The 24305-nt window shown below is 43.9% G+C and overlaps 1 protein-coding gene across 1 annotated transcript; it reads right to left on the reverse strand.

The window, feature by feature from the left end:
- Positions 1 to 23434: 23434 nt before the first annotated feature.
- Positions 23435 to 23891, reverse strand: LOC310687466 (small ribosomal subunit protein uS8). The gene has a single exon (XM_083462532.1). The coding sequence runs from the start codon at positions 23865 to 23867 to the stop codon at positions 23475 to 23477; it is 393 nt and encodes a 130-aa protein (XP_083318658.1). The 5' UTR covers positions 23868 to 23891; the 3' UTR covers positions 23435 to 23474.
- Between the last annotated feature and the right edge of the window lie 414 nt (positions 23892 to 24305).

The following is a 24305-nucleotide window of genomic DNA, read 5'->3' on the forward strand; positions in this document are numbered from 1 at the left end:
AAGAGGCGTCGTCGGAGGCGCTCCTTCTTCCTCTCTCTCTCTCTGGCTCCCCACCCTACTCCCGCCGCGTCCAGCCCAGGCCAGGAGGCAACGAAACCCGTCACTGTTCCCACGCCCCGCCTGGCCAGAAGCTCTGCTGGGGATCGATGGAGCGCCGGGAGTCTAGAAGCCCCGTTCCCAGCAGCAGCAGCCTCTTCGCCGGGCTTTTTGCCTATGGGGAGAACGTCTGATTCTCCTTCCTGTCCCTTATGGGCGGGGAGAAGAAGACGGAGGAGAAGAAGGGAAAGTGGTTCCAGAGAGGGAAACGCCACTCCCCCGCGTTCCTCGCTTCCTCTCTGACGCGCCCCCGCGCAATCGCCCCGCTTTGGGCGCCGCAGCTGTTCTCCGGGTGGGCGCGGGCGCGCAGCTCTCTCCTTCGTCCTCAAACATCTGCCGGCGCTGCGGGAGGCGGAAGGAAGACCTCCCCGCTCCGCCACCGGCCTCATCCCGTAGGGGGCTGTGCGGAATCAAAAGCAGGACCACCTTCCTGCTGTGTCGTCGCAGCCTTTTGGCGATCCTACCTAGCGCGCGTTTAAGAGGGTTGGAAAGGCGAAACCGCTGGGAGCGACTCTTCCCCAGCCAGGAGGAGCGTGTAGTTGCTGAGCTGAGATCTGGTGGCATCATTAATCCGAGGGGATCGGGCCGCTCTGGGAGAAAAGGGGATTATCTTGGGGACAAAACCCCTAAGATGTGTCCCAGGAGGGAGAAAGGGACAGGTTGCAAGCTACCTCCCTATCATCCTCGTTCCTGTAAGTTGTTGGTCTAGAGGTAGGCACAGCTCGTGATTTAAGCCAGGGGTTGGGAACCTGTAGGGTTAAACCACAGAGCCTAGGACTTCCTGATCAGAAGGTCGGCGGTTCGAATCCCCGCGACGGGGTGAGCTCCTATTGCTTGGTCCCTGCTCCTGCCAACCTAGCAGTTCAAAAGCATGTCAAAGTGCAAGTAGATAAATAGGTACCACTCTGGTAGGAAGGTAAATGGCGTTTCCGTGCGCTGCTCTGGTTTGCCAGAAGCGGCTTAGTCATGCTGGCCACATGACCTGTCTGATGACAAACTCCGGCTCCTTCGGCCAATAAAGCGAGATGAGCGCTGCGACCCCAGAGTCGGCCACGACTGGACCTAATGGTCAGGGGTCCCTTTACCTTTTGGGAACCTGTGGCTCTCCAGGTGTTCAATGGACTCCAACTCCCATCAGCCTCAGCCAGTATGATGTAGTCCAGCAAAAAAAAAAAAAAAAAAAAAAACAACAACTCTCCCTTTCTCTGAAGAGCCTGGATTAAGCTCTGTGGGTTGTTTTCCTTTCTCATACACTGGACTTAGTGGGCCCTTTTAGTCCAAGCTAAACCACCTGTAGCATTGGAATCTCCCATGAACATTGTGATCTGCGATCACCTCGCAGTCGCTTTCTGGTTAAGATGCTCAGATCCTGCGTTCTTGTGCCGGAGCAACTCAAGGCAGCTCGCAATCAGATTGGGCGGGTGAATCAATCAAAGCATCACATAGTAAAGCACTAATTGAGCACACAAATAAAAATGTACTGACAGCAGATACATTGTTGGCTCTATATGTGCATGTGTGTGCATGCGTGCACACAAACACATTCTTCCTGGATGCAGCAAGGGAAGAAATAGTTAGCGCTCCTCTTGCACTGAGACCTTATCTTGCCCCCAATCATCCTTGCTTCACTTAGGCTTGAAAAAAACATACTGTTCCAATAAGAGGGTTTTTTGGGGGGGTATTTCATTTATTTATTTATTTTGCCTCTAATTCCTATGATAGAGACTATTTTTGGATTGCTGTAGCAGCGGTTGAGGGTATAATCAGTGGCGTAGCGTGGGTTGTCAGCACCCGGGGCAAGGCAAGTAATTTGTGCCCCCTAACCCGTGGATTTGCGCCCCCTAACCCGTGGATTTGCGCCCCCTAACCCTAACCCCCAGATGTTGCGCCCGGTGCAGCCGGCCCCCCCTGCACCCCCCACACTACGCCACTGGGTATAATTAACACTTTCCTCACCATGCATTGGAAACCCTTTCCCAAAAATCAGCTGCCAGCAAGGCTTGAAAACAGCCTTCTGTTTGGTGCCAGTGGAGAGCAGTTTTCCAGCCTAACGGCCATGCCAGGGAGTGCTCTGTGCAGAGAGGTTAACCTTTCCCTCCATACCTGCAAGTTTCGGGGAGGTAAAAAAATCATTCCAAGCAATATACATACATGCACACACTCTCTCTCATGCTCTTCTACCCAGGAACTTAGTATTGAAAAAAGCTCCCCCCCCCCCCAAGTCCAATTGCCTGGGATTGCCAGATCCGGCTCCCTGCTCACTTTGGCCACACCTACTTTTTGTTTTGGCTACATTCAGAAAGTTTGTTGCATGGGAATTCTGCTCTCAAGCTGGTAATGTTCCCCACATCCGTCCTATTCCATCCCACTCTCACACACCCCCACCACAGAGTTATCAGTCTGTGTCCACTGAGCATGCTCAGTTTTCATTAGTCTGCTTCGAATCTTTGTTTGCCCTCTTACAGTTTTCCCCCAATGATTTTTTAGTACTTCTGGAAAGCCTGGGGTTCCCCGAATCCTGCCAGTACCTCCCTCTTGTGTGTGGATGTTCATGTTTTGGCTACGTAAGTATCCGCACTCAGAGAATGAGTTCTGCTGTCAGCGCTGAATACATTATATGAAAAAAAAAAGGTAGTAGGGAAATCCAGCCTGCCATTAAAAGCATTCTTGATTGGGCATACATGTTTAAAGTGTGCACCAAGGCTGGAGCTGTTAACCTTTTGTGTGAAGAACTCTTGACTTAGAGTCCTTGCTGCCCTCAAGAGTAACTTGGCAATGAATTGAATGTTAATTACAACAAAAGCCATTCATTTTCTTTCATAAAAAGAAAGTCCCAGTTTCTAGTTCATCCTTTTTTTTTTTAAAGGGAAGTAGCTACACAAGTAATAATAAAAAAATGAGAAAGAAAAACCATGTTTGTGTGAGTGAGACATGGGTGGTAGCCGTGGGACTAAAATTCATCATAAACCTCTCTGGAGTCTAAAATTCATCATAAACCTCTCTTGAGTCATCATCACTGAAACCTCCTAAATTTGCTGCTCTAGTTGTAAAACTGGGATGTTGTTACCTTGCAGCAATGCTGTGAGGACTAATTAGTTACTCCCCCCCCCCAGCACTTTGGAAATTAACAAAGTCCTAAGTATGGATGTTATTTTCAGCAGACATACCCTTTAATGAGAGAGGATTTCAGAAAACGAAACTGATTTTTACCTCTTGCTGAATAATTAAAGTTTCTCCTCGCCACCCCCAAAGGACAATCCCTAAACATGTTGCTTTGAAGAGCGCAAGCAGCTGCTAAAATCATCGTTATAAATTACATTTGTGTCCCACTCTTCCTCCAAAGACAGTAGCAGGTAGGATACATGTGGAATTCTCTCATTTTAGTGAGATAGTTTAGGCTGAGATGGAGTATACAGTGGTACCACGGGTTAAGTACTTAATTCATTCCGGAGGTCCGTTCTTAACCTGAAACTGTTCTTAACCTGAAGCACCACTTTAGCTAATAGGGCCTCCTGCTGCCGCCGCGTCGCCGGAGCACGATTTCTGTTCTCATCCTGAAGCAAAGTTCTTAACCTGAAGTACTATTTCTGGGTTAGCGGAGTCTGTAACCTGAAGCGTATGTAACCCGAGGTACTACTGTACTGAGTTTTATGGCTGAGCAGGGACTTGAAACTAGGTTTACCCAAATCATGTCCTGCACACTGACCACTACATGATATTGTCTCTCCAGGTCAGCATCTCACAAGAATATTAATTGTCCTGGACAACATAAATACACACAAGCAAAGTCAGATGGACAGGGACAGCCTTGTTTCTGTCATTCACGTGTATAGTTAATACATAAACAATGAATGATTAGATCTAAATCAAAGCCCCGGGTCATGTTTGATTTTTCTCCCTACATCATTGTTCAACTTAGAACAAATCCTTTCTCTTATCTCTTCCATATCACCTTACGATATGGCCATCTCTCACAAAACATCTTCATATTATTAGACATTAAACCTTCAGTTTAGTCACGTTTTATCACCAGAATGTTGTTATTGCTTTCTGTGGATGGTCATTCAAAGTAATCGAAAGGATAAGCTCTCTCTGCATCACTGACGGGTTGCCCTTCTTCCTCCTCAGGGAAAAGCCCCCAAGAGCCGCACACACGCTCCGTGCAGCTCTTTAAAGGGAGCGCGGCTCTTGGGGGCTTTTCCAGGAAGTGGGGGGAAGGGACAGAGGGGCTGTCCTCTGTCCCTTCCCCCACTTCCTGCAAAAGCCAGCGGGATGAAGGCTCCCCACTGCCCCGAAGAGGCTGTGCCTGGCTAAGCCAGAAACTAGAACAGCGAGAGGGAGCTCAGCGATCCCTCTTGCTGTTCTGGCTTCTGGGATAGCTGCACAGCCTGCATTCGCTCCATAAGACGCACACACATTTCCCCTTACTTTTTAGGAGGGAAAAAGTGAGTCTTATAGAGTGAAAAATACAGTAGTTGTTTATTTCTTTGACATCTGATGGGAGGGCATTCCACAGGGTGGGTGCCACTACTGAGAAGGCCCTCTGCCTGGTTCCCTGTAACTTCACTTCTTTGTAATAAGTGTTACAAGGTTGCTGCCAAGTGGCTTTTGTAACATCAAACCTGGAAACAAACACATCCTGAAATTCCAGGCAGGTGCTGTATTCAGGAGCATATCAAGATCACTTGATTGTGAGCGGCTAGAGAACTGGACTATATCAGTAGCAAACCGTCCAATATGTCACATGTCTGCTTACCGCTCTTACTTGTCTCGATTCATCTTCATTGCACCTGCTCACATCTAGCCCTAATCATAGCTAGGCTGTGGGAAAGGTAAGCAGCAGAGATATACAGCAAGCAGCTTCATGTGTACTAGAAAGGCAGACTCTTCAAGCATCCCTATTTTCCAGAGACAGTCCCAGATGTACAGAAGCTGTCCCAGTTTCTGATTTCATCCTGGAGTCCTTAGTAGATCCCTATTTTCATTGGAGAAACGTTGGAGGGTATGGTAGGATGCCCCTATTTTCATGGGATAAATGTTTAGGTGGATACGGCATTATGCAACCCCTGAGCCATCTGAAGACAGCCCTGTATAGGGAAGTTTTTAAAATTTTTAATTATGTTTTTATATATGACGGAAGTCGCCGGGGTGGGGCAACCTGGTCAGATGGGAGAGGTATAAATAGTAAAATTATTATTGTGGAATAGTACATCCCTATTTTCGTCAGAGAAATGTTGGAAGGAATGTAAAGGTGACAGATAATATGATGGACCTGAGTTTCTCCACAAGGGACTTCTGCAGTAACGGGTAATTACAGAGTTAATATTTCCCGCAGTTATTTTGGGCTGGCACTAAGGCTCTACCCTTTAGCTTGTTCTTGTGGTTACTTTCATTTTCCTGTTTAGCTGTGTGTTAGCCTCTTCATCAGTAAACAGTTCCTTGTTCTGGACCCACAAATAAGAACAGTGGCAATGAGAAAGAATGTCAGCCAACGGGAAAATGGAGGAATTTAATCCAGGAAGAGAAGAATGGCAGAGATACATGGAAAGATTGGGCCATTATTTCCATGCTAACACAACCGCTGAGGGTGACAAACAAAAGGCAGTATTTCTCATTATCTTTTAAGAAGTTCATTGCAACCACAAAAGCCAGGGGATAAAAGTTTGGCAGAGCTGCAAAAGCACTTGTCTGACCACTATATTCCAAGGCCAAACATAATTGTGGAATGCTTCGAATTCCACAATAGGAGGAGGAAGGGAGAATGTAGCTGATCTCAAAAAAAAGCTTACTCAAATTGTTCTGTTGGAAATATTCTGGAGGAGAAGCTGAGAGATAGGCTTGTGTGCGCAGTTATTAAAAAACTGAAAAGCAATTACTGGCTGATGGGTAGCTGATCTGGGACAAAACTGTAAAGGTGGCAGCAACCATGGAAGCAGCAGTGAGGAATTTATCTTGACAATAACACGAATCTAGAAACTAGCCCACAACAGAAGCTTAGAGGTTTGGAGAGGTGTTGTCCTTGTGGACAAAGGCATTTGTCCTCCGTAGACTGCATGAATGCTACAGATGGAGAAAAACTGGGCATTTAGCAAGATACTGCAAAGGGGACTATCCGGTTGCACAATGAAGTCTGTTCAAGGAACAGGCAAGGGGGGGGGGCGGAAGGGTTCATCATTTACAGAAGGAAAGGAGAGAGGCGGCTGATGAGGAAGTCCACACTGTTTACTGTGTAATAGGGGAAAACCTGAGGCTTATAAAGTAGCCACAGTTCAATAATCATGCAGTAGGCATGATTTAAAGATACAAGGACTTCTGTTACAGTAGTGAATGAAGAGACTTTCCAACAATGTAAAAGGAGGTCCGAGTCCATTGGCAAATGTGAGAGTGAAATCAAGGAATTATACCCAGTCCTAGGACTAGTACTGAGGATGCAGGTGGCGCTGTGGTCTAAGCCACAGAGCCTAGGGCTTGCAGATCAGAAGGTCGGCGGTTCAAATCTCTGCAACGGGGCGAGCTCTCATTGTTCGGTCCCTGCTCCTGCCAATCTAGCAGTTTGAAAGCACATCAAAGTGCAAGTAGATAAATAGGTACCACTCTGGCAGGAAGGTAAATGGCATTTCCATGCACTGCTCTGGTTCGCCAGAAGCAGCTTAGTCATGCTGGCCACATGACCCAGAAGCTGTACGCTGCCTCCCTTGGCCAGTAAAGCGAGATGAGCCCCACAACTCCAGAGTCGTCCGCAACTGGACCTAATGGTCAGGGGTCCCTTTACCTTTACCTTTAGGCCTAGTAGGTACAATCTGAGAAGAATGAGTCTAGGAAAATAATGAGAATTCTGAACTTGGTTATTTGGGGTCATTGTCTCTAGTTATTATGGGTTGGAGCTAAGGCTCCACCTTTCAGTTTGTGGTGACTTTTGCTTTACCACATAAGTGTGTGTTAACCAGTTCACCAAAGCAGCCTCTTGCTCTGGGTCCACAATGTGAGTAACTTTAGGTAAAGGTAAAGGTACTGCTGCCCGTACGGGCCATTCGTGACCGACTCTGGGGTTGCGTGCTCATCTCGCTTAAGAGGCCGGGAGCCAGCACTGTCCGTAAACACTTCCGGGTCACGTGGCCAGCGTGATGAAGCTGCTCTGGCAAGCCAGCACCAGCGCAGCGCACGGAAACACCGTTACCTTCCCGCTATAAAGCGGTACTTAAGGGTGCTTTCGAACTGCTAGGTGGGCAGGAGCTCACCCCGCCGCGGGGATTCGAACCGCCGACCATGCGATCAGCAAGTCCTAGGCACTGAGGTTTTACCCGCATCCCCAAAAGCAAAGTGAGTAACTTTGCTTTATATTAAATAAATAAGAACTTTCCAGGACAGGTCTGAATAGGAGGAACTCCTCTCTGAACACAGGAGGACAAGTAAATAGACATAGACTAAAATTAATCCACTTTCCATTTTCTAATCTGAGAGCATAAGTTTATTTGAAAATCTGTGAGAATTTAAAAAAGAAACCAACCAAACCAACAAAATCAAGTGAGGAAGGGGGGGTGAATAAATTATTACAGTGGTGTTTTTACATGGTTTTGTTAACTGAGATCCATTTTCCATTCTGAATCAAGTTTATGTGCTAGATGCCTGTTAGAAAGCTCATAAACTGAAGATGTTGCAGAAGGTTTTTTAAAAACAGGAACTGAATTGTCATATACTGGGAGAAATGGGGCATTCATAATTTGGGCGAAGATGGGGATTTTTTATTTTTCATTTGTTTATTCTACTCGGGGAGGTGTTAATGCTCTACAGGGGCAAAGATATCCAAGCAATAGAAAGTTCCTCTTGAATTACCTCATTCTGCTTCTCACTTTTGGCAGAAACAGATGGAATTTGATTTCCCCCCAATTACTCTGACCTGAGAATAACCACACTTTAATGCGGAGCTAATGAGGTGGAAAAGGTACAATAACAACAAAAACCCTTAAACACTGCAAATGCAGACAGTGAAATATAGCTGTATGACAGGTGGAACAATAACAAATGACATATGATTTATTGATTAGATTCCATCGTATGATGGAACCACTGCAAGTCATTTACAATGCTTGTATCAGAACTTGGATCTCAGCCTAGAGATGCAAAGGTGAAAGACAAGCTCACTCTCAAAGTGATACAGCAGCAGAGGTCCCATTTGCTTTGGAGTGGTATTTGCATCAGTGCAGCAAGATGATGGCACTTCGCAAGTCGATGAGTTGTTTTTTTACTGCTGCATATAAACAACTATCGATTTAATTCATTGGCAAAGTAAGCCATGTCTCCTCAGCTTCATAGATATGATAGAACATTTCTTCAAGTGCCTGTTCAACCTCTGGTCCAACAAATTGGATAGGCAATGGAATGAGGACCAGTGTATTCACAGACAAAATGGGCTGGATACGTTGCATTGCTCTTCGGAGGGAATAGGTCTGGCTGGATCCAGGAAGTAAAAAAACTGGACCCCTGGACAGTTAAGTCCAGTCAAAGGTGACTATAGGGTTGTGGCGCTCATCTCGCTTTCAGGCCGAGGGAGCTGGCGTTTGTCCACAGACAGCTTTCTGGGCCATGTGGCCAGCATGACTAAACCACTTCTGGTGTAACGGAACACCATGGTGGAAACCAGAGCACACAGAAAAGCCATTTACCTTCCCACCACAGTGGTACCTATTTATCTACTTGCACTGGCATGCTTTTGAACTGCTAGGTTGGCAGGAGCTGGGACAGAGCAACAGGAGCTCACTCCGTCATGGGGATTCAAACTGTTGACCACTAGATGGGCAAGCCCAAGAGGCTCAATGGTTTAGACCACAGCGCTACTCGTGTCCAGAAAGTGTCACCTGCTTTGCTCAGGCAACTCCTGAGATGTTTCCTAGCATTTTAATATGGATGTTGAAGGATGCAGGGAACAAACTGGGACCATCCAGAATGCTGTAGCTCAGTTACCATGGTGCAGGGCGACAGTCCCATAGCATCACTTCTGGAATTTGAATGCATGCATGTATGTTGATCTGTAACAGAGTTCTCTGGGCAGCTTACAAGACATAGGTAAAAAAAAATTAAAAGGCACAGTATAAGGTAAAACCAATTGCAAGAGAGGGATCAACACAAACCCAAGAAAATAGAACTCACCACACACCTCAAAATTCAGAACAGAGAACTTGATCACCTAAACTATTTGAAGCAGGAGTGATCAGACTGTGCTCCATCCATTCAGCTCCCACCCCTGGCAGATCCAGAAGAATACATTCTGAAATAGATATAACAATGCAAAACAGGGTGGCACAGCTGCCTTTCTCCCATTTTTGAACATGGACAAATAAACACCAACAATCACATCTAGGTGGCTGTCAATATGTGCTAGTGCAGGTCTGAGTTTTGCATACTTCCACAACACCTGCTTGTGATTACCAGCATTCATGTGTGCGTGTTAACGTTCGCCAGATTACAGACATTTTCTGCAACATGAATATATTTCAGATTGTACGGTGTGTTGAGTGGGACCTACTACTCCCCCTCCCTTTTGCATGGTGATCTACACGCTCCCTTTTTAACTGACACTGTCATATGAAGGTGTAATGAATGTGGAAGCATGACAACCGTGTTTTGGAAATGTGCACCCCCAGCATGATGGGAGTGGGGTGGGAGAACTGGTGGGGAATCAGCACAGATGGAGATTTCAGATGAGTTTCTGTGCTGTAGAAAGATGCATGAACAAAAGCAGAGGCCTCCTTGAACCACGAAACGCATCGCCAAGCACCTCCAGCAATCATGAACAAGATTTTAGTACTTTGCATCTTATCTATTAGTCCCTTGTTGGATTTTGCTACTCTTCCTCCAGGCGAGAAGAGGCTGCCAAAGATATTTTATCCAATAATACAGAAGAGCTGAGAAAGGATTCAAACCACTTCATTTTTATTAATGAAATACAGATTGCCTTATGCTAGCAAGCACACAAGGCTCTTTTTGTATGTCCATCATTCCCATTTATACAATTCCTCCTTTTCTTTCTTGTTTGTATAAATTTATCTTTCCGGAAAATCTGATGTGTAATTGCAGATTGAAAATAAACAAAGAAGGAAAGAGGAAGATCTGGATTCCCTTTGTATGTCGCACAACGGAGCACTGTAGATACTTCCAACTGATTTTGCAAGGCTACATTCATAACATTCTTTTGTCTTCTTTGTACACCTGGTTTAAATTTATGTGCACTATTTTAATAGGCTGGACGGCAGGCAAGCAACAGAGGATTTTTCCTCGCTTAGAAAAAGAAATTGTCGGTAGGTTCTGATACAAGGAAAGTATAGCTTTTCAAATCTCAGTAATTTGTACTTCTACAGGATTGCGGGTTCTTTTTGTACTGAGAACAGACTGGCCACAGCCCAGTAGCAGTACAATAGTCGGGCACAACTATGCAGCCCTTTTGCATTCCAGCTAAAGCAGAGTGTGACAGCTCTGTTGTAACCACCTGCTGCCATCTGCCCCTGTTCTTGCCAACTAATGGGGAATCAAGGCAGCAGACAAGCCAGCAAAAAGGCAGACATACTGTAGCATGGAAAATAGCTAAAGAATGAAAACGGAGGAAAGCAGAGGTCACGAAGGAGGTCAGAGCTCGCTGCTCCAGGCTGATTCCAGCAGGAACCAGCCACAACAGCCACAACAAGCATCAAACTGCAGAATAAATTCTCCAAGGTCAGATCGAGTAAGTGGCTACCTTTGTGGCGATGGTGACAGTTTTCCGCCATGCTTGCTTCATAATATCAGGTGGCTGCAGTCTGCATAGAAGACTCTTCCTTCAAAAGTATGCCAGGGGATGCTGTGTGCACACAAATGCACACCCCATGAACTCGACACAGGTGTCCATGGAGGCACAGGTCAATTCTGTGTCCAGGGCAGCTGTTTATCAGCTCCATCTGGTACGCAGGCTGAGACCCTACCTGCCCGCGGACTGTCTTGCCAGAGTGGTGCATGCTCTGGTTATCTCTTGCTTGGACTACTACAATGCGCTCTACGTGGGGCTACCTTTGAAGGTGACCCAGAAACTACAATTAATCCAGAATGCGGCAGCTAGACTGGTGACTGGGAGCGGCTGCTGAGACCATATAACACCAGTCTTGAAAGACCTACATTGGATCCCAGTACATTTCTGAGCACAATTCAAAGTGTTGCTGCTGACCTTTAAAGCCCTAAATGGCCTCGGTCCAGTATACCTGAAGGAGCGTCTCCACCTCCATCGTTCTGCCCGGACACTGAGGTCCAGCGCCAAGGGCCTTCTGGTGGTTCCCTCGCTGCGAGAAGCCAAGTTACAGGGAACCAGGCAGAGGGCCTTCTTGGTAGTGGCGCCCGCCCTGTGGAACGCCCTCCCATCAGATGTCAAAGAGAAAAATAACTACCAAACTTTTAGAAGAGACATCTAAAGGCAGCCCTGTTTAGGGAAGCTTTTAATGTTTAATAGGTTATTGTATTTTAGTGTTTTGTTGGAAGCCACCCAGAGTGGCTTGGGGGACCCAGCCAGATGGGTGGGGTACAAATAATAAATTATTATTATTATTATTATTATTATTATTTCCTAGGCTCTTTTAAAAGTTCTGCATTTGTTTCCACCCAGTGAAATTTATGCTGCAGACAGTCAAGCACATGGGTACATAACCAAACAGGAGAAGGCCGCAATGAAGCAAGCTGTACATGTGGGTAGTCAGGAACTCTTGCAACGACTGAGCTGCAACTTTCCCAGTGTGAACAGGCCCCAAGTAAATGGCGGCTCATTCTCCAATGGAAGCCATTGATATATTTGTCAGCTAGCATACTTAACAGTGATAAAACACTCTCAGACTCTACGAAATAAAAAGGGAGCTTTTTCTCCACTCACTGAATATCATACTGCTACCAGTTAACACTCTTAATGTGGAGCAGGATTAAGGAAGAAACATTTCTTCAGAAATCAGGCTACGTTATATGGTGGACATTGTATCGCTCAGCCACAGATGCTGAGGGTAGGGCTCTCTTTCTCCCGGCCAGACAATTGGCTCAAAAAGTTATTTGAAGGTAGCATGAAATGGGTCCTCTCACATCGTTATTTTCCATCCCTCTCCCCAGCTTCTGAATCGGCCAATGGAAATGGTTATGCACTGACAAGCTCATCTTTTGTGTGCAAAAAGCAGAGGGAAATGAAAGCCGGCTGCATAGGAAGTCCTGTTAGTATGGCCCCTTTCAACAGAGATCATTGAAATTCCTTCATCCTGGACTTGGGGTAGGCAGACAAAGAAACAACAGCTGGAGGCAACTGAATGTGACAGACTCCATCTGCATTCAGCACATAGCCTGTGTGTCAGGAAAGCCTGCTGGCTCTAGCTTATTTTATAACACTTGTGCTCGCATCGAAGTGTAAATTCAACACAGGTATATTGTGGCGGCGTCGGGGGGGGGGCACATTAAACATCTTCATTTTAACTATATTTATCAACGTGCTTTGTAAACACATAAGTAGCAGATGCAGAAGTCTAGAGCAAACATCAGACACGCAGTACCTCGACGTTTTAAAAGCAGCCCGGACTACTGTTGAGTAGGATAGACTTGCATCTTTCAAAGCAAAGCCTTCAAACTGATGTTTTGAAAAGAGAGCAGTTTCAGTTCTGGAACAGAGCAGATCTGTCTGCAGTTCGGCGTGTGCGTGTGATGTTGCGTGTGCATTGCTCACGTGACCATTGGCTCGTTTCCAGATTCGGCCTGCACAATTTCTTTGGCATCCTTTCGTGGCAAACATATTTGCTGCCAAGTGCCGGAGTCAGCTGTTGGAACCATTAAGTAGAATCCTATATATACAGTGGTACCTCGGGTTACAGACGCTTCAGGTTACAGACTCCGCTAACCCAGAAATAGTACCTCGGGTTAAGAACTTTGCTTCAGGATGAGAACAGAAATCATGCAGCGGCGGCAGCAGGAGGCCCCATTAGCTAAAGTGGTGCTTCAGGTTAAGAACAGTTTCAGGTTAAGAATGGACCTCCAGAATGAATTAAGTTCTTAACCAGAGGTACCACTGCATATACCATATTTTTCGCTCTATAAGAGGCACCAGACCACAAGACACACCTAGTTTTTAGAGGAGGAAAACAAGAAAAAAATATTCTGAATCTCAGAAGCCAGAACAGCAAGATGGATCACTTCGCAGTGAAAGCAGAAATCCCTCTTGTTGTTCTGGCTTCTGGGATAGCTGCGCAGCCTGCATTCGCTCCATAAGACACACACACATTTCCCCTTACTTTTTAGGAGGGAAAAAGTGAGTCTTATAGAGCAAAAAATACAGTATATGGCTCTGGATGTACTTCACCATAGGATGCGAGCCGATACCATGCACCCAGATGTTAGTGTGGATAGACATAGTTCAGGTGAGATAGGCTGGGGGAGTCTTGGATGTAGAATCTGTCAGATGGTAGCAGTTATGAAGGGGGGGGGATGAAATATTGGTGCAGCTTATCTCTCTGGTGTCTCTGCTGTTGAAGAGCACCCAAATTAATGGAGTCTCATTTGTTTGCCAAGTATTGGGAAAAGACCAAAGCAGCTTCCCTTTTGCCTTCACAGTGAGGAACACTTCAGAGATATGGCCACCAAGGATGGAGACATTAAACAGAAAACTGGAGGGATTAAGGATAATGTTCTGGAGAAGCCTGGGAAATAATAAGCAAGATGTAAGTAGTTCAGGAAGGAGCCTGCAGAGAAACGAAAGAGAACTGTGGGGAGCCCAAGGTCAGGAATGCGGGAAATGCTACTCAGAGACAGATGTTGCTCCACAGACTGCATTTAAAATATTGTTCTGGGTTTGTGGAATTTCCAGATCACAAAATGGGGTGGAAGAATTTTCTGGGTGGGGGGTTGTGCTCGATTATGAAGGGAGTGGTAACTCATTTATGCTAATAATGTTGGAATTTGGATAGTGAGCCTTCAGGAAAAGACAAGCCTTTTCATGTCGTGTGCCCCTGTAACCCATCATTAGCTCTTGGGATGGGATCATTGCTCAGTGTTTTGCTTTGCTTTAAACACACACACACACACACACACACACACACACGTGTGTGTGTGGGTTTCAAGGATTATGTCCCTAGACCTGAAGAACTCCTTTCTTCAATCCGAAATGTATATGTGTGGTGGTGGTTACTTACTGGGGAAGAAAAGGCATTCTGCATATGCCCAGAGGCGTGATCTCTTCCTAAGTCACATGGCACTGAATTCACAAGATTCACTGATAAGCCATTTGAGCTTTTCCTCTGGTTGGGAACATTAACATACACAAACCTTTACTCCAAGTGGCAAGCTCTCCATATACTACTAGGAGAGGATAGAGGGAACTTCCTCAGCTTCCTCAGATGTTATGTGGTCTCGGCGGCTTTCTGTGGACAAACACCGGCTAGCTTGGCCTGAAAGCAAGATGAACGCTGCAACCCCATAGTCGCCTTTGGCTGGACTTAACCATCCAGGAGTCCTTTTACCATTTTTTAATGGCTTGGGCCAATGAAGTCTCTCACCCAACTGTCTGATAACAAATTGGTAGGCTTGTGCAGTGTGTGTGTGTGTGTGTGTGTGTGTGTGTGTGTGTGAGAGAGAGAGAGAGAGAGAGAGAGAGAGAGAGAGAGAGAGAGAGACTAAAGTCAGAAAGGAATGACCTGTACTTGCTTTTGAATTGGAATCTGGCTCCAACTTCCATTGCCTTTTGTATTGCTTTTGTAAAGGAATATCCTTTGTATGCTTACTGAGAAGAACTCCTAAAACCCCTCTGACTAAGGATGGCTAAATTGGACCCAGTTTGCATTTAAAGGTGATGTTACCTAATTCACACTTTTTGAAACATGATGTCAATCCTAACAGATGGGCAGAGGATTGGACTCTTAATCTCAGGACCATGGCTTCAAGCCCCACATCAGGCAAAAGATTCCTGCATTTCACAGGGGTTGGACTAAATGACCCTCAGGGTCTTTTCGAAATCTACAATTCTATGAATCTATCATTGGCTATCATTCAAGATTTGTGCTGCTCCAATTTTTGCAATGTAGTTCTTCAGCCAAGTAATATGCATAAAGATGCATATGCTACTGTAGAGTATGCACATATTAGCGAAAGCAACTTAGAAGAATGTGTATATGAGAAGAAATTTGCCCTAAAACGTTGATGAATTTTCATGATGATTTTAAAAAATAGCAACAATGAGCTGATGTAGAAATGTGGAGAACTGAATTTAAGACTGAGAAAATGGGAGATACCAAAATGGACATACAGGGGTACCTTGGTTCTCAAACGTTATCCATTCTGGAAGACCGTTCCAAAACCAAAGCGTTCCAAAACCAAGCCACACTTTCCCATAGAAAGTAATGCAAAATGGACTAATCCGTTCCAGACTTTTAAAAACTACCCCTAAAACATCAATTTAACATGAATTTTACTATCTAACAGGACCATTGATCCATACAATGAAAGCAATAATCAATGTACTGTACGATAAAATAAATAAGACAGTGTTGTAGATGATAAAAATTAAAATTATTTTTTTATCTTACCTGCACCGATGATAGTCATTGTTTGGATGGGGGGCTTTTATCCATTTCCGCAGCCACACAATTATTCAGTAGCTGAACTGGGTTCTACACAGTCACAAGAACAAAATAACCAAAAAAGGCTCAAAAATGCGAAATAAATAGCAAAAACAAAAGCTCCAAACTTAATCCATTCCAGAAGTCCATTTGACTTCTGAAACGTTCAAAAACCAAGGCGCAGCTTCTGATTGGTGCAGGTGCCCCAGAAACAACAGCCGACAGCCGCATCAGATGTTTGGCTTCCGAAAAACATTCGAAAACCGGAACACTTCTGGGTTTTCGGCGTTTGAGAACCACGGTACCACAGGACTTGCTCATCCCTATTTCTGTTTAGGCCTGTATAAGATTGATAATTGTAAGACATGATGGGAAATTGGAGCAGGTTAGTTTTGATACCATTTTTCTGGCTCCAACTTTCATTGCCTTTGGCTCCCTTAGGACAAGAACCATCCACCCATTATAGAATTATACTTTGCCTCACGTAGTTCAGCTACGTGGAAGAATTTGCTGATTTCACTGGGCTTGGGATCAGACCAAAAGCTCCTTCTTTTTGGACGCAAAACAAGGAACAGGTACAAGAAGGGGAAAAAGCTAGCCTTTGATTGATTGTAATTTCCCTTTGGGCTGCCGCACATGGCACTTAAGTTAACTTTAGTTTATCTCCTGACTGGAAACCTGTTGTGATCGAGCTTCCTTCATATAGCTGCAGATAGGTTATTTGACAAAATCAATGCTAGCAATTGAATTTAGCTCCTAGGTGAGCTTGGCATTCACAAAAGCTCAGAGGAAGCTCTCCTTGCATGTACCTACATTGTCACTCATTAATCAGTAATCCTTCATAAGCCGGCCATGTCATCCACTGCGCACAGTTGCACCGCATGTAAGTTTAAATAAAATACCAAAGCAGTCAACTGTGAAGGGATATTGGCAGCCTGTTTAGTTAATGTTGTTCACTTTTTTGAAGCGAAGCATTGTGTTCTCAGGCTGCAAGGAGACAAACCTTATATTGCTCTACGCCAGCAAAATGGTCTTGTTTTCTAATTCCATTTGTTGCTGTCTTCTGATATGCCAAAACGACCCAGGGAAAGTCCTGTTTGTAATTTTCCATCCATTTCAATGCACATGTCTCCATGCAGCTTTGAGGGTTCAGGCCTGAAGCAGAATGTGGCAGAAAGGAGGAATCAGAGTGATGAGGTTGTAAAATACACTATGTCTTTTCAGACAACAGGTAGGGAAGGAAGTGCCATAGCTATGGGGGGGGGGGTTCTAGCTGGCTTTTTTGCCCCAGGTGAAGCATCCAGAGGGGCGCAATTGAGGCCCCCAGCCTGTGTGTGTGTGTGTGTGTGTGTGTGTGTGTGTGTGTGTCAAACTGGGTCCTAGTTTCGCCCCTGGGAAGGTGCCCTTGCATTATTATTATTATTTTTTAAATCTCCCTGAAAATAGAAAGTTAGCAAAGCAGAGAGTTATCCTCTCCCTGATGTGCGTGCTTGATTTATAGGGAGTCTTTCGAGTCCTGTCAGGGGGAAATAAATATAAATATAATATAAAAACAATAAAACAACAATAAGAAGTACCGTATTTTTTGCTCTGTAAGACTCACCTTTTCCTTCCTAAAAAGTAAGGGGAAATGTGTGTGCGTCTTATGGAGTGAATGCAGGCTGCTCAGCTATCCCAGAAGCCAGAACAGCAAGAGGGATTGCTGCTTTCGCTGTGCAGAGATCCCTCTTGCTGTTCTGGCTTCTAGGATTCAGAATATTTTTTTTCTTGTTTTCCTCCTCCAAAAACTTGGTGTGTCTTATGGTCTGGTGCATCATATAGAGTGAAAAATACGGTACTATTATTAATGTATTATTATTATTATTATTATTATTATTATTATTATTATTATTATTATTATTTTCTTGTTTGCAGAAAGGGTGGTATAGACATGCAATAGATGGATAGATAAATAAAATGTTGGGCAGCATTTGAAAACAGCACCCCACTCTTGCAGTCTGATGTGGTACAGTCCACTTTTCCACCTTAGGGGTGGGTATTATTATTATTATTATTATTATTATTATTAATACCCCACCCATCTGGCTGGGTTTCCTGCATGTATGTTCCTGCCTATATAGAACAGTATTCAGTTGTGCATTGTAATAAATACATCCCAGGTGTTCAGTCTGGTTTCCAGGGCTTTAGAGAAGAAGGAAGGGAAAACTTTGTCGTCACAAAGCAACTCTCCAAAAACTACATTAACAGTGCAATCCTAACTCTTGCTGTGCTCTGCTGTTGGGGGTTAGGATTTATTGCAGTGATGGCCAATGCCCAGAATGCTTAACAAACTACAACTCCCAGGATTCTTTGGGGGAAGTCAAGCGCTCTGAATGCGTGTTAGAGGTGCTTTAAATGTAGGTGTTTCGATCTGCCCAAAGATTATGTCTAAAATGCATTTGACCTGACAGTGTTTGATTTTAATTCTCCTTTGAGATTTTGGGCAAACCGTCTGTACCCATGGTTTCAAAATATAACACACGAGATGGCTGTACATTCCTTATATGAAACATCTTGCTAGTCTATGGCGGGGGGAAAGGGGTGGGGGAGAGTAAATTGGCACTGATGGAACAAACAGCCTTGGGGTGTGACATATTTTATTGCTGTTCCTGGAAGGAGGAGCAGGAAGAGGTAAAGACATACTGCATTTTCTGGCTTGACTTGCATGCTGAGGGAGATGACAGAGCAAATGATGAATCAAGTAATGCGTAACCTGGAGGACAATGGAATGATGACTAGCACTGAGCATGAGTTTAAGATCACATCAAGCCATAGCAGCCTAGTTTCTCTCTTTGTTAAAGGAGCCAGTTAAGCAGGAAGGGGAAATGCAGTTGCAGCAAGATTTGCCTCAGCCCCACTTGAGTTTGGATAGATACTCTACCTGTGCGCGCACACACCTCTGTGTACATGTGTGTGCATGTGCAGTCATGGAACCATTTATGATTTTTCTTACTGCATTTCATTATTCAGTCCTTTCTCCGGGGAGCTCAGAATGATCCCACCTGCTTTTCACCTGAGGGATGGTTTGGGCTGAGGGATGACGTCTGGCACCTACTTCAAACCTTTTCGTTTAGCAAACCTACCCAAACATGCAGAAGTGGCTTGTGTTTTAATCTGTCTTTCGCTTATTGTTGATTTCCACTGGTTTTGAATTAACAACAACAACAACAACAACAACAACAACAACCTGTTGTTATTGATATGTTTTATTCTATACAGTCATACCACGGGTTGAAGTAGCTTCGGGATGAATATTTTCAGGTTGCGCTCCGCAGCGACCCAGAAGTAACGGAGAGTGTTACTTCCGGGTTTCGCCGCTCGCACATGCACAGACGCTCAAAATGATGTCACACGCATGCGTGGAAGCGGTGAAACGCGACCCGCACACGTGCAGATGCATGTCCCTTGACCTTGGGGAAAACCTGGCGCCTCTGTTCTTGATAATCCTTTGTGCACCTCAAACTTTTCATTGTGTTTCAATGTCATTTTCCTAACTGCAAAAAAAGAAGAAGAAAAAGTATGGGTTTAGGGGTTGTTTTTCAGATGTCCTGGGACAAGAGTGTTTCAATGTAGTTTAACTATGCAAACCAACATATCCAGTACGCACTTGAATGCCTCCCACAAAACAGCGACAGTCTGGAGGTCCCATTAGTATGCATTGAAAAGGGGCTTCTGAGATTATAATTTTCAACATAAATCACTACAGGTATACTTCATTAACCATTTTGGTATCCATGCCTGGAGAACTTTTTGGAAACAAGCGGCTTTATCCTTTCTGGACTTTCATTTCCATTGTTTTACATGTGGACAATATTATTACCTAAAACTTGCAAAGTTATTGTAAGGAAATGCCACTGGCGTGCTGTTAGATGTATGTAAGGAAGCCATTGTTAGTACCACAGGAGGAATGAGAGGTCTTTCAGTCACATTAACATTGTGCCAACATGAAAATGTGTTGTTTATGGCATGAAAGAGATTTACAGATCTCAACGCCTGCCGTTAACAACCTCCTCTTTGCCCTACAAATGCTGCACTGTTTTGTAGAGAGGACATTATCTTTCTTGTTTAGACATACTTGAACTGTTGCCCACAGAATGTTACAACAGAAGTCACTGAAAATAGAACCATTATATTTTTTATATGAAAATGCATTATCATTTATACAGGCCACATTTCTGCCACTATTAAGCAGAAAAACCTAGTCATGAACTTGGTTTTTAAAACACAGCTTTCGGGGACTTACAAGGAACTTAAACCTGATCCATATGCCACAAAACAATGGCTCCAAATAATGAAAAACGTCTGTTGTTCTGAGCCGATCCTTGTATGCCAAACCTGTGTTTCCAAACCAGGTGCCCTCCAGCGTTAGCCATGGGACTGATGGGAGTTGGAATTCAACATCTGGAAGGCAGCAGGTTGGGGAATGATGAAAATCACCCCCCCTACTCCCTTGCACATATACACAGACCTTACAGTTGTCTCATTTTTCATGTATTGCTTCTATGTTGGGCTCATGAAGTGTGTTCATTGGGCTATTCCTTTGTATTGTGACTCACAATTTGTGAGGCTATGGCGAGAGACTGTATTGTGTTGCTCTCAGCTGTAATAATCCTTGCAGGACAGAACCTGAGAAGTGTGCTTCACTGAAAAAAGGAGCTCTTTACTAGAGCCCTGTCTCTTTGCAAATCAAATAAGATGCAAACGACACAAGGCTTAAGATCTTGCAAGCAGAATTCATAAGAGTGGCTTAAGTGAGAATATACAGACAAAGTAGAAAACTTAAACACATGCATATGAAACATCTTAAACTTTGTTGTTGCTATCATGCATTGGAGATCTGATATAAAATAGTGCAAACATTAAAGTATTTTTCCTAATTTCCTTCGGATCATTTTCCTATGAAAGAGATGCAGAAGGTTAAAACTTCCAGATAAGAACTACAGCTGAGATTCTATGCACTCTTGGCTTATAAGAGTCACATAGCAATGTATTCTAGGCAGTGTATAAGCATATATAACAATGGGTGGTATTCAAGAGCAGTATTTCCAATGGGTCAACTCCAGGTAAAACTTAGTTGAATACCACCAAATGGGTTGCAAATTTGGGGTGGTTTGAATTAAGTACTTAATTTGTTCCGGAGGCCTGTTCTTAACCTGAAACTGTTGTTAACCTGAAGCACCACTTTAGCTAATGGGGCCTCCTGCTGCCACTGTGCCGCCGGAGCACGATTTCTGTTCTCACCCTGAAGCAAAGTTCTTAACCCGAGGTACTATTTCTGGGTTAGCAGAGTCTGTAACGTGAAGCGTATTCAACCTGAGGTACCACTGTATTTATGTTTCCCCTTTTCCATTCACGAGCTCATTCTAGACACAGGAAATTTTTTACATTAGAACCTTGTCTTTCTAAATAATCATTCAAGCACTTCTATTCCTTCTTGACTGTATTCACTGGCTTTAGTCTTATTATATCCATCCATTTGGCCAGTTCCAAATATTCACATAATTTACATAACCATTCCTCTTTGGTCGGTACCTGGTTACCCTTCCAGTACTTAGCATTTCATGTTCTGTTTTTCCTCTCTCTTTTTAAATTTCCAATGAGCAGATTTGCTCCTGGTATACGTTTAATGCAAACATTATACTGATTATGAGTTGCGCAGGAATTCTTCCACGCTTCTGAATAAATCGGAATCTTTTTTTCCTCCCTGATTTCATCAATATTATTTATTTTTATCTGACAAAATATTCCTTCGCTTTAACCTGCTTGATGCCATTCCCTTCTAATGGGTAATCCTTAAAATAGCAGTTGTCTGCAGTACGAAATTATTATCTACTTCAAATGTCAGCTTAGCGAAGTAACACAATTAAATTGGGTTGGAAGTTGCCTTCTTGGGGCCAAGTCTGTAATGACAGTCTCCATTCAATAAATCTGTTACGTATTCCATGCAAGCGAGGGCCTCCGTGGCAAGACAAAAATGATCACATATCATTATGCACATCGATGATCATCGGGAGATTTTTTTTGTTAAAGGAGCAAGCACTAATCTTATGCATTTGAAACCGAAATCACTCAGAAGGGAATGGCAGGGCTGTCTGTGCTTTGCAACAGCGAAGAGATTTAATGCCACACTGTGGAAAAATTAAAATTCAGGTCTTGGCTCGGTGAGATGCACAGAAGCAAATTGATGGCCAGAGTGCAGAAACTTCTCATACCTGTCAACATTTTAGCAAACCCAAATGACGGGACAGAGAGAGAATTCACACATGCATGTTCATTAGCTGGTAACTGCAACACCCAGCTGAAAATAAGTCACAGATGTTGACACCAAATGTCACCTCATGTGCAATGGTGCAACAGAGTTCAGTTAATATACTCAACTGTCACTCATCAAGCGTTAAGCAGCAATTGTAACAATTTTCAAATTAGAGGATTTTACCATGACAACCCCATTCTGAGCCAATCCCATTTTTGCATCCCACATGAAAAAGAAAAAGAGGTGCCAGAACTCACCATGAATGCTTTCTTCTAAGGCAGGTTTCCTCAACCTCAGCCCTCCAGATGTTTTTGGCCTACAACTCCCATGATCCCTAGCTAGCAGGACCCAGTGGTCAGGGATGATGGGAATTGTAGACTCAAAACATCTGGAGGGCCGAGTCTGAGGAAGCTTGTTCTAAGGCAGAGCCAGCCCTACCATTAGGCAGAGGGAGTTCAGCTCAGGTGGGAGAAATGGGGAAAGCAGGGACAGCAGATTCTCCTTCCTCATTCTCCTGGGAGCAGGCTATCCCATTGCCACTGCTGAAGTAAGATTCAGTTATCAGTATGATCGGATTCTATATGTGGAAAGGGAAAACACCATATTGTCGTTCGCCTCAGGCAACAAAAAGCCTTGGGCCAGGCTGTTTTGTTGGGCCATTTCCAAATTGAGCCAAAGAGAGCCCAAATTAATTACAGTGGTACCTCAGGTTATAGACGCTTCAGGTTCAGGATGAGAACAGAAATTGTGCTCCGGCGGCGTGGCAGCAGCAGGAGTCCCCATTAGCTAAAGTGGTGCTTCAGGTTAAGAACAGTTTCAGGTTAAGAACGGACCTCCAGAACGAATTAAGCTCTTAACCCGAGGTACCACTGTATATACATTTGTTGTTGTTGTTGTTGTTGTTTAGTCATTTAGTTGTGTCCGACTCTTCGTGACCCCATGGACCAGAGCACGCCAGGCACTTCTGTCCTCCACTGCCTCCCGCAGTTTGATCAAACTCATGCTGGTAGCTTCAAGAACACCATCCAACCATCTCATCCTCTGTCGTCCCCTTCTCCTTGTGACCTCCATCTTTCCCAATGTCAGGGTCTTTTCCAGGGAGTCTTCTCTTCTCATGAGGTGGCCAAAGTACTGGAGCCTCAGCTTCAGGATCTGTCCTTCCAGTGAGCACTCAGGGCTGATTTCCTTAAAAATGGAGAGGTTTGATCTTCTTGCAGTCCATGGGACTCTCAAGAGTCTCCTCCAGCACCATAATTCAAAAGCATCAATTCTTCGGCGATCAGCCTTCTTTATCTATATATTAAGATGAAAATAATACTGAAATACAGATAAAATATGAAATGTGAAAGGAAGTGTTTGCGAGAGTGATGGAAGTCTATTGCTATTATTTTGTAAAATAGTGTTTATTGTATTGAAATATTATACTTTCCCCCCTTTTTTATTTTTTTTTAAATCTATTTGAACAATTTATTTGTTTGCCTGTTTTTAGAAGTTTAGAAAAAGAATCCCAGGATTTTTCCTCCTGTATGTTTTCGCCTAGCTTCCTCGTGGTCCATGATGCCAGCTGAAGTTGTCAGCACAATGTACCCAAACTGACGTGAAGGCAGCAGGTTGTTCTGCCACTTTTCCAAATCCTTCAGTTGGACATCAAATCTAGGGCTGATCACACCACACTTGTTGAGTCTGCCTGTGAGATTAACAACAATCTTCCCAGCTCTGTGATCATCAATGATCTCAAATTCACCTATGTAACCATGCTTCATCATCACAGTTAAGAACCGGACGATAACTTTCGAGCACGGTCTGATGAGAACTTGACGTTTTCCACGCTTCTCAGCATTGTTGATGCTTTTTAGAGCATCTGCCAGAACGTTCATGCGCACCATGATGCCAGTGCAGCAATATGGCAGAAAAAGTGTTATTATACTTTTCTTTATTCTTTTACTGTCTACTTTTCTTTGCATTTTTTCTTTTCTTCTTTATTTTTTTCTTTTTCTTTATATTATTCTTTATGTATGGCTTGGTATTGATGTATTTAACTTTGCAATAAAAATTCTTAAATTAAAAAAAAAGAAAAGAACACAAAAAGCTACAAAACAAAATGTATTTGAAACAGGCTAGTAACGTATTTGCTTCTATAGGAAATGAGTTAATGCTAGAAGGAACCCAGGCTTAAGGGTTTTAAAATTTAATACTTGTTTCAATTCAAGCAGGTTATAAAAATGAAGCAGCTTGTCATGAAGATTTACATCAGTTTGTGGTACAACAACACACAAAGTACATGTGCCATGGTATCTTATTCTCACCCTGTGAACAGGCTGGAG

Source organism: Podarcis liolepis (genome assembly GCF_965112155.1).
Source record: "Podarcis liolepis genome assembly, chromosome: 10".
NCBI lineage: Eukaryota > Metazoa > Chordata > Lepidosauria > Squamata > Lacertidae > Podarcis > Podarcis liolepis.

What these genes read in the sequence shown, in the direction of transcription:
- LOC310687466 (XM_083462532.1), bottom strand. Translation starts at nt 23,867, where the DNA reads ATGGTGCGCATGAACGTTCTGGCAGATGCTCTAAAAAGCATCAACAAT.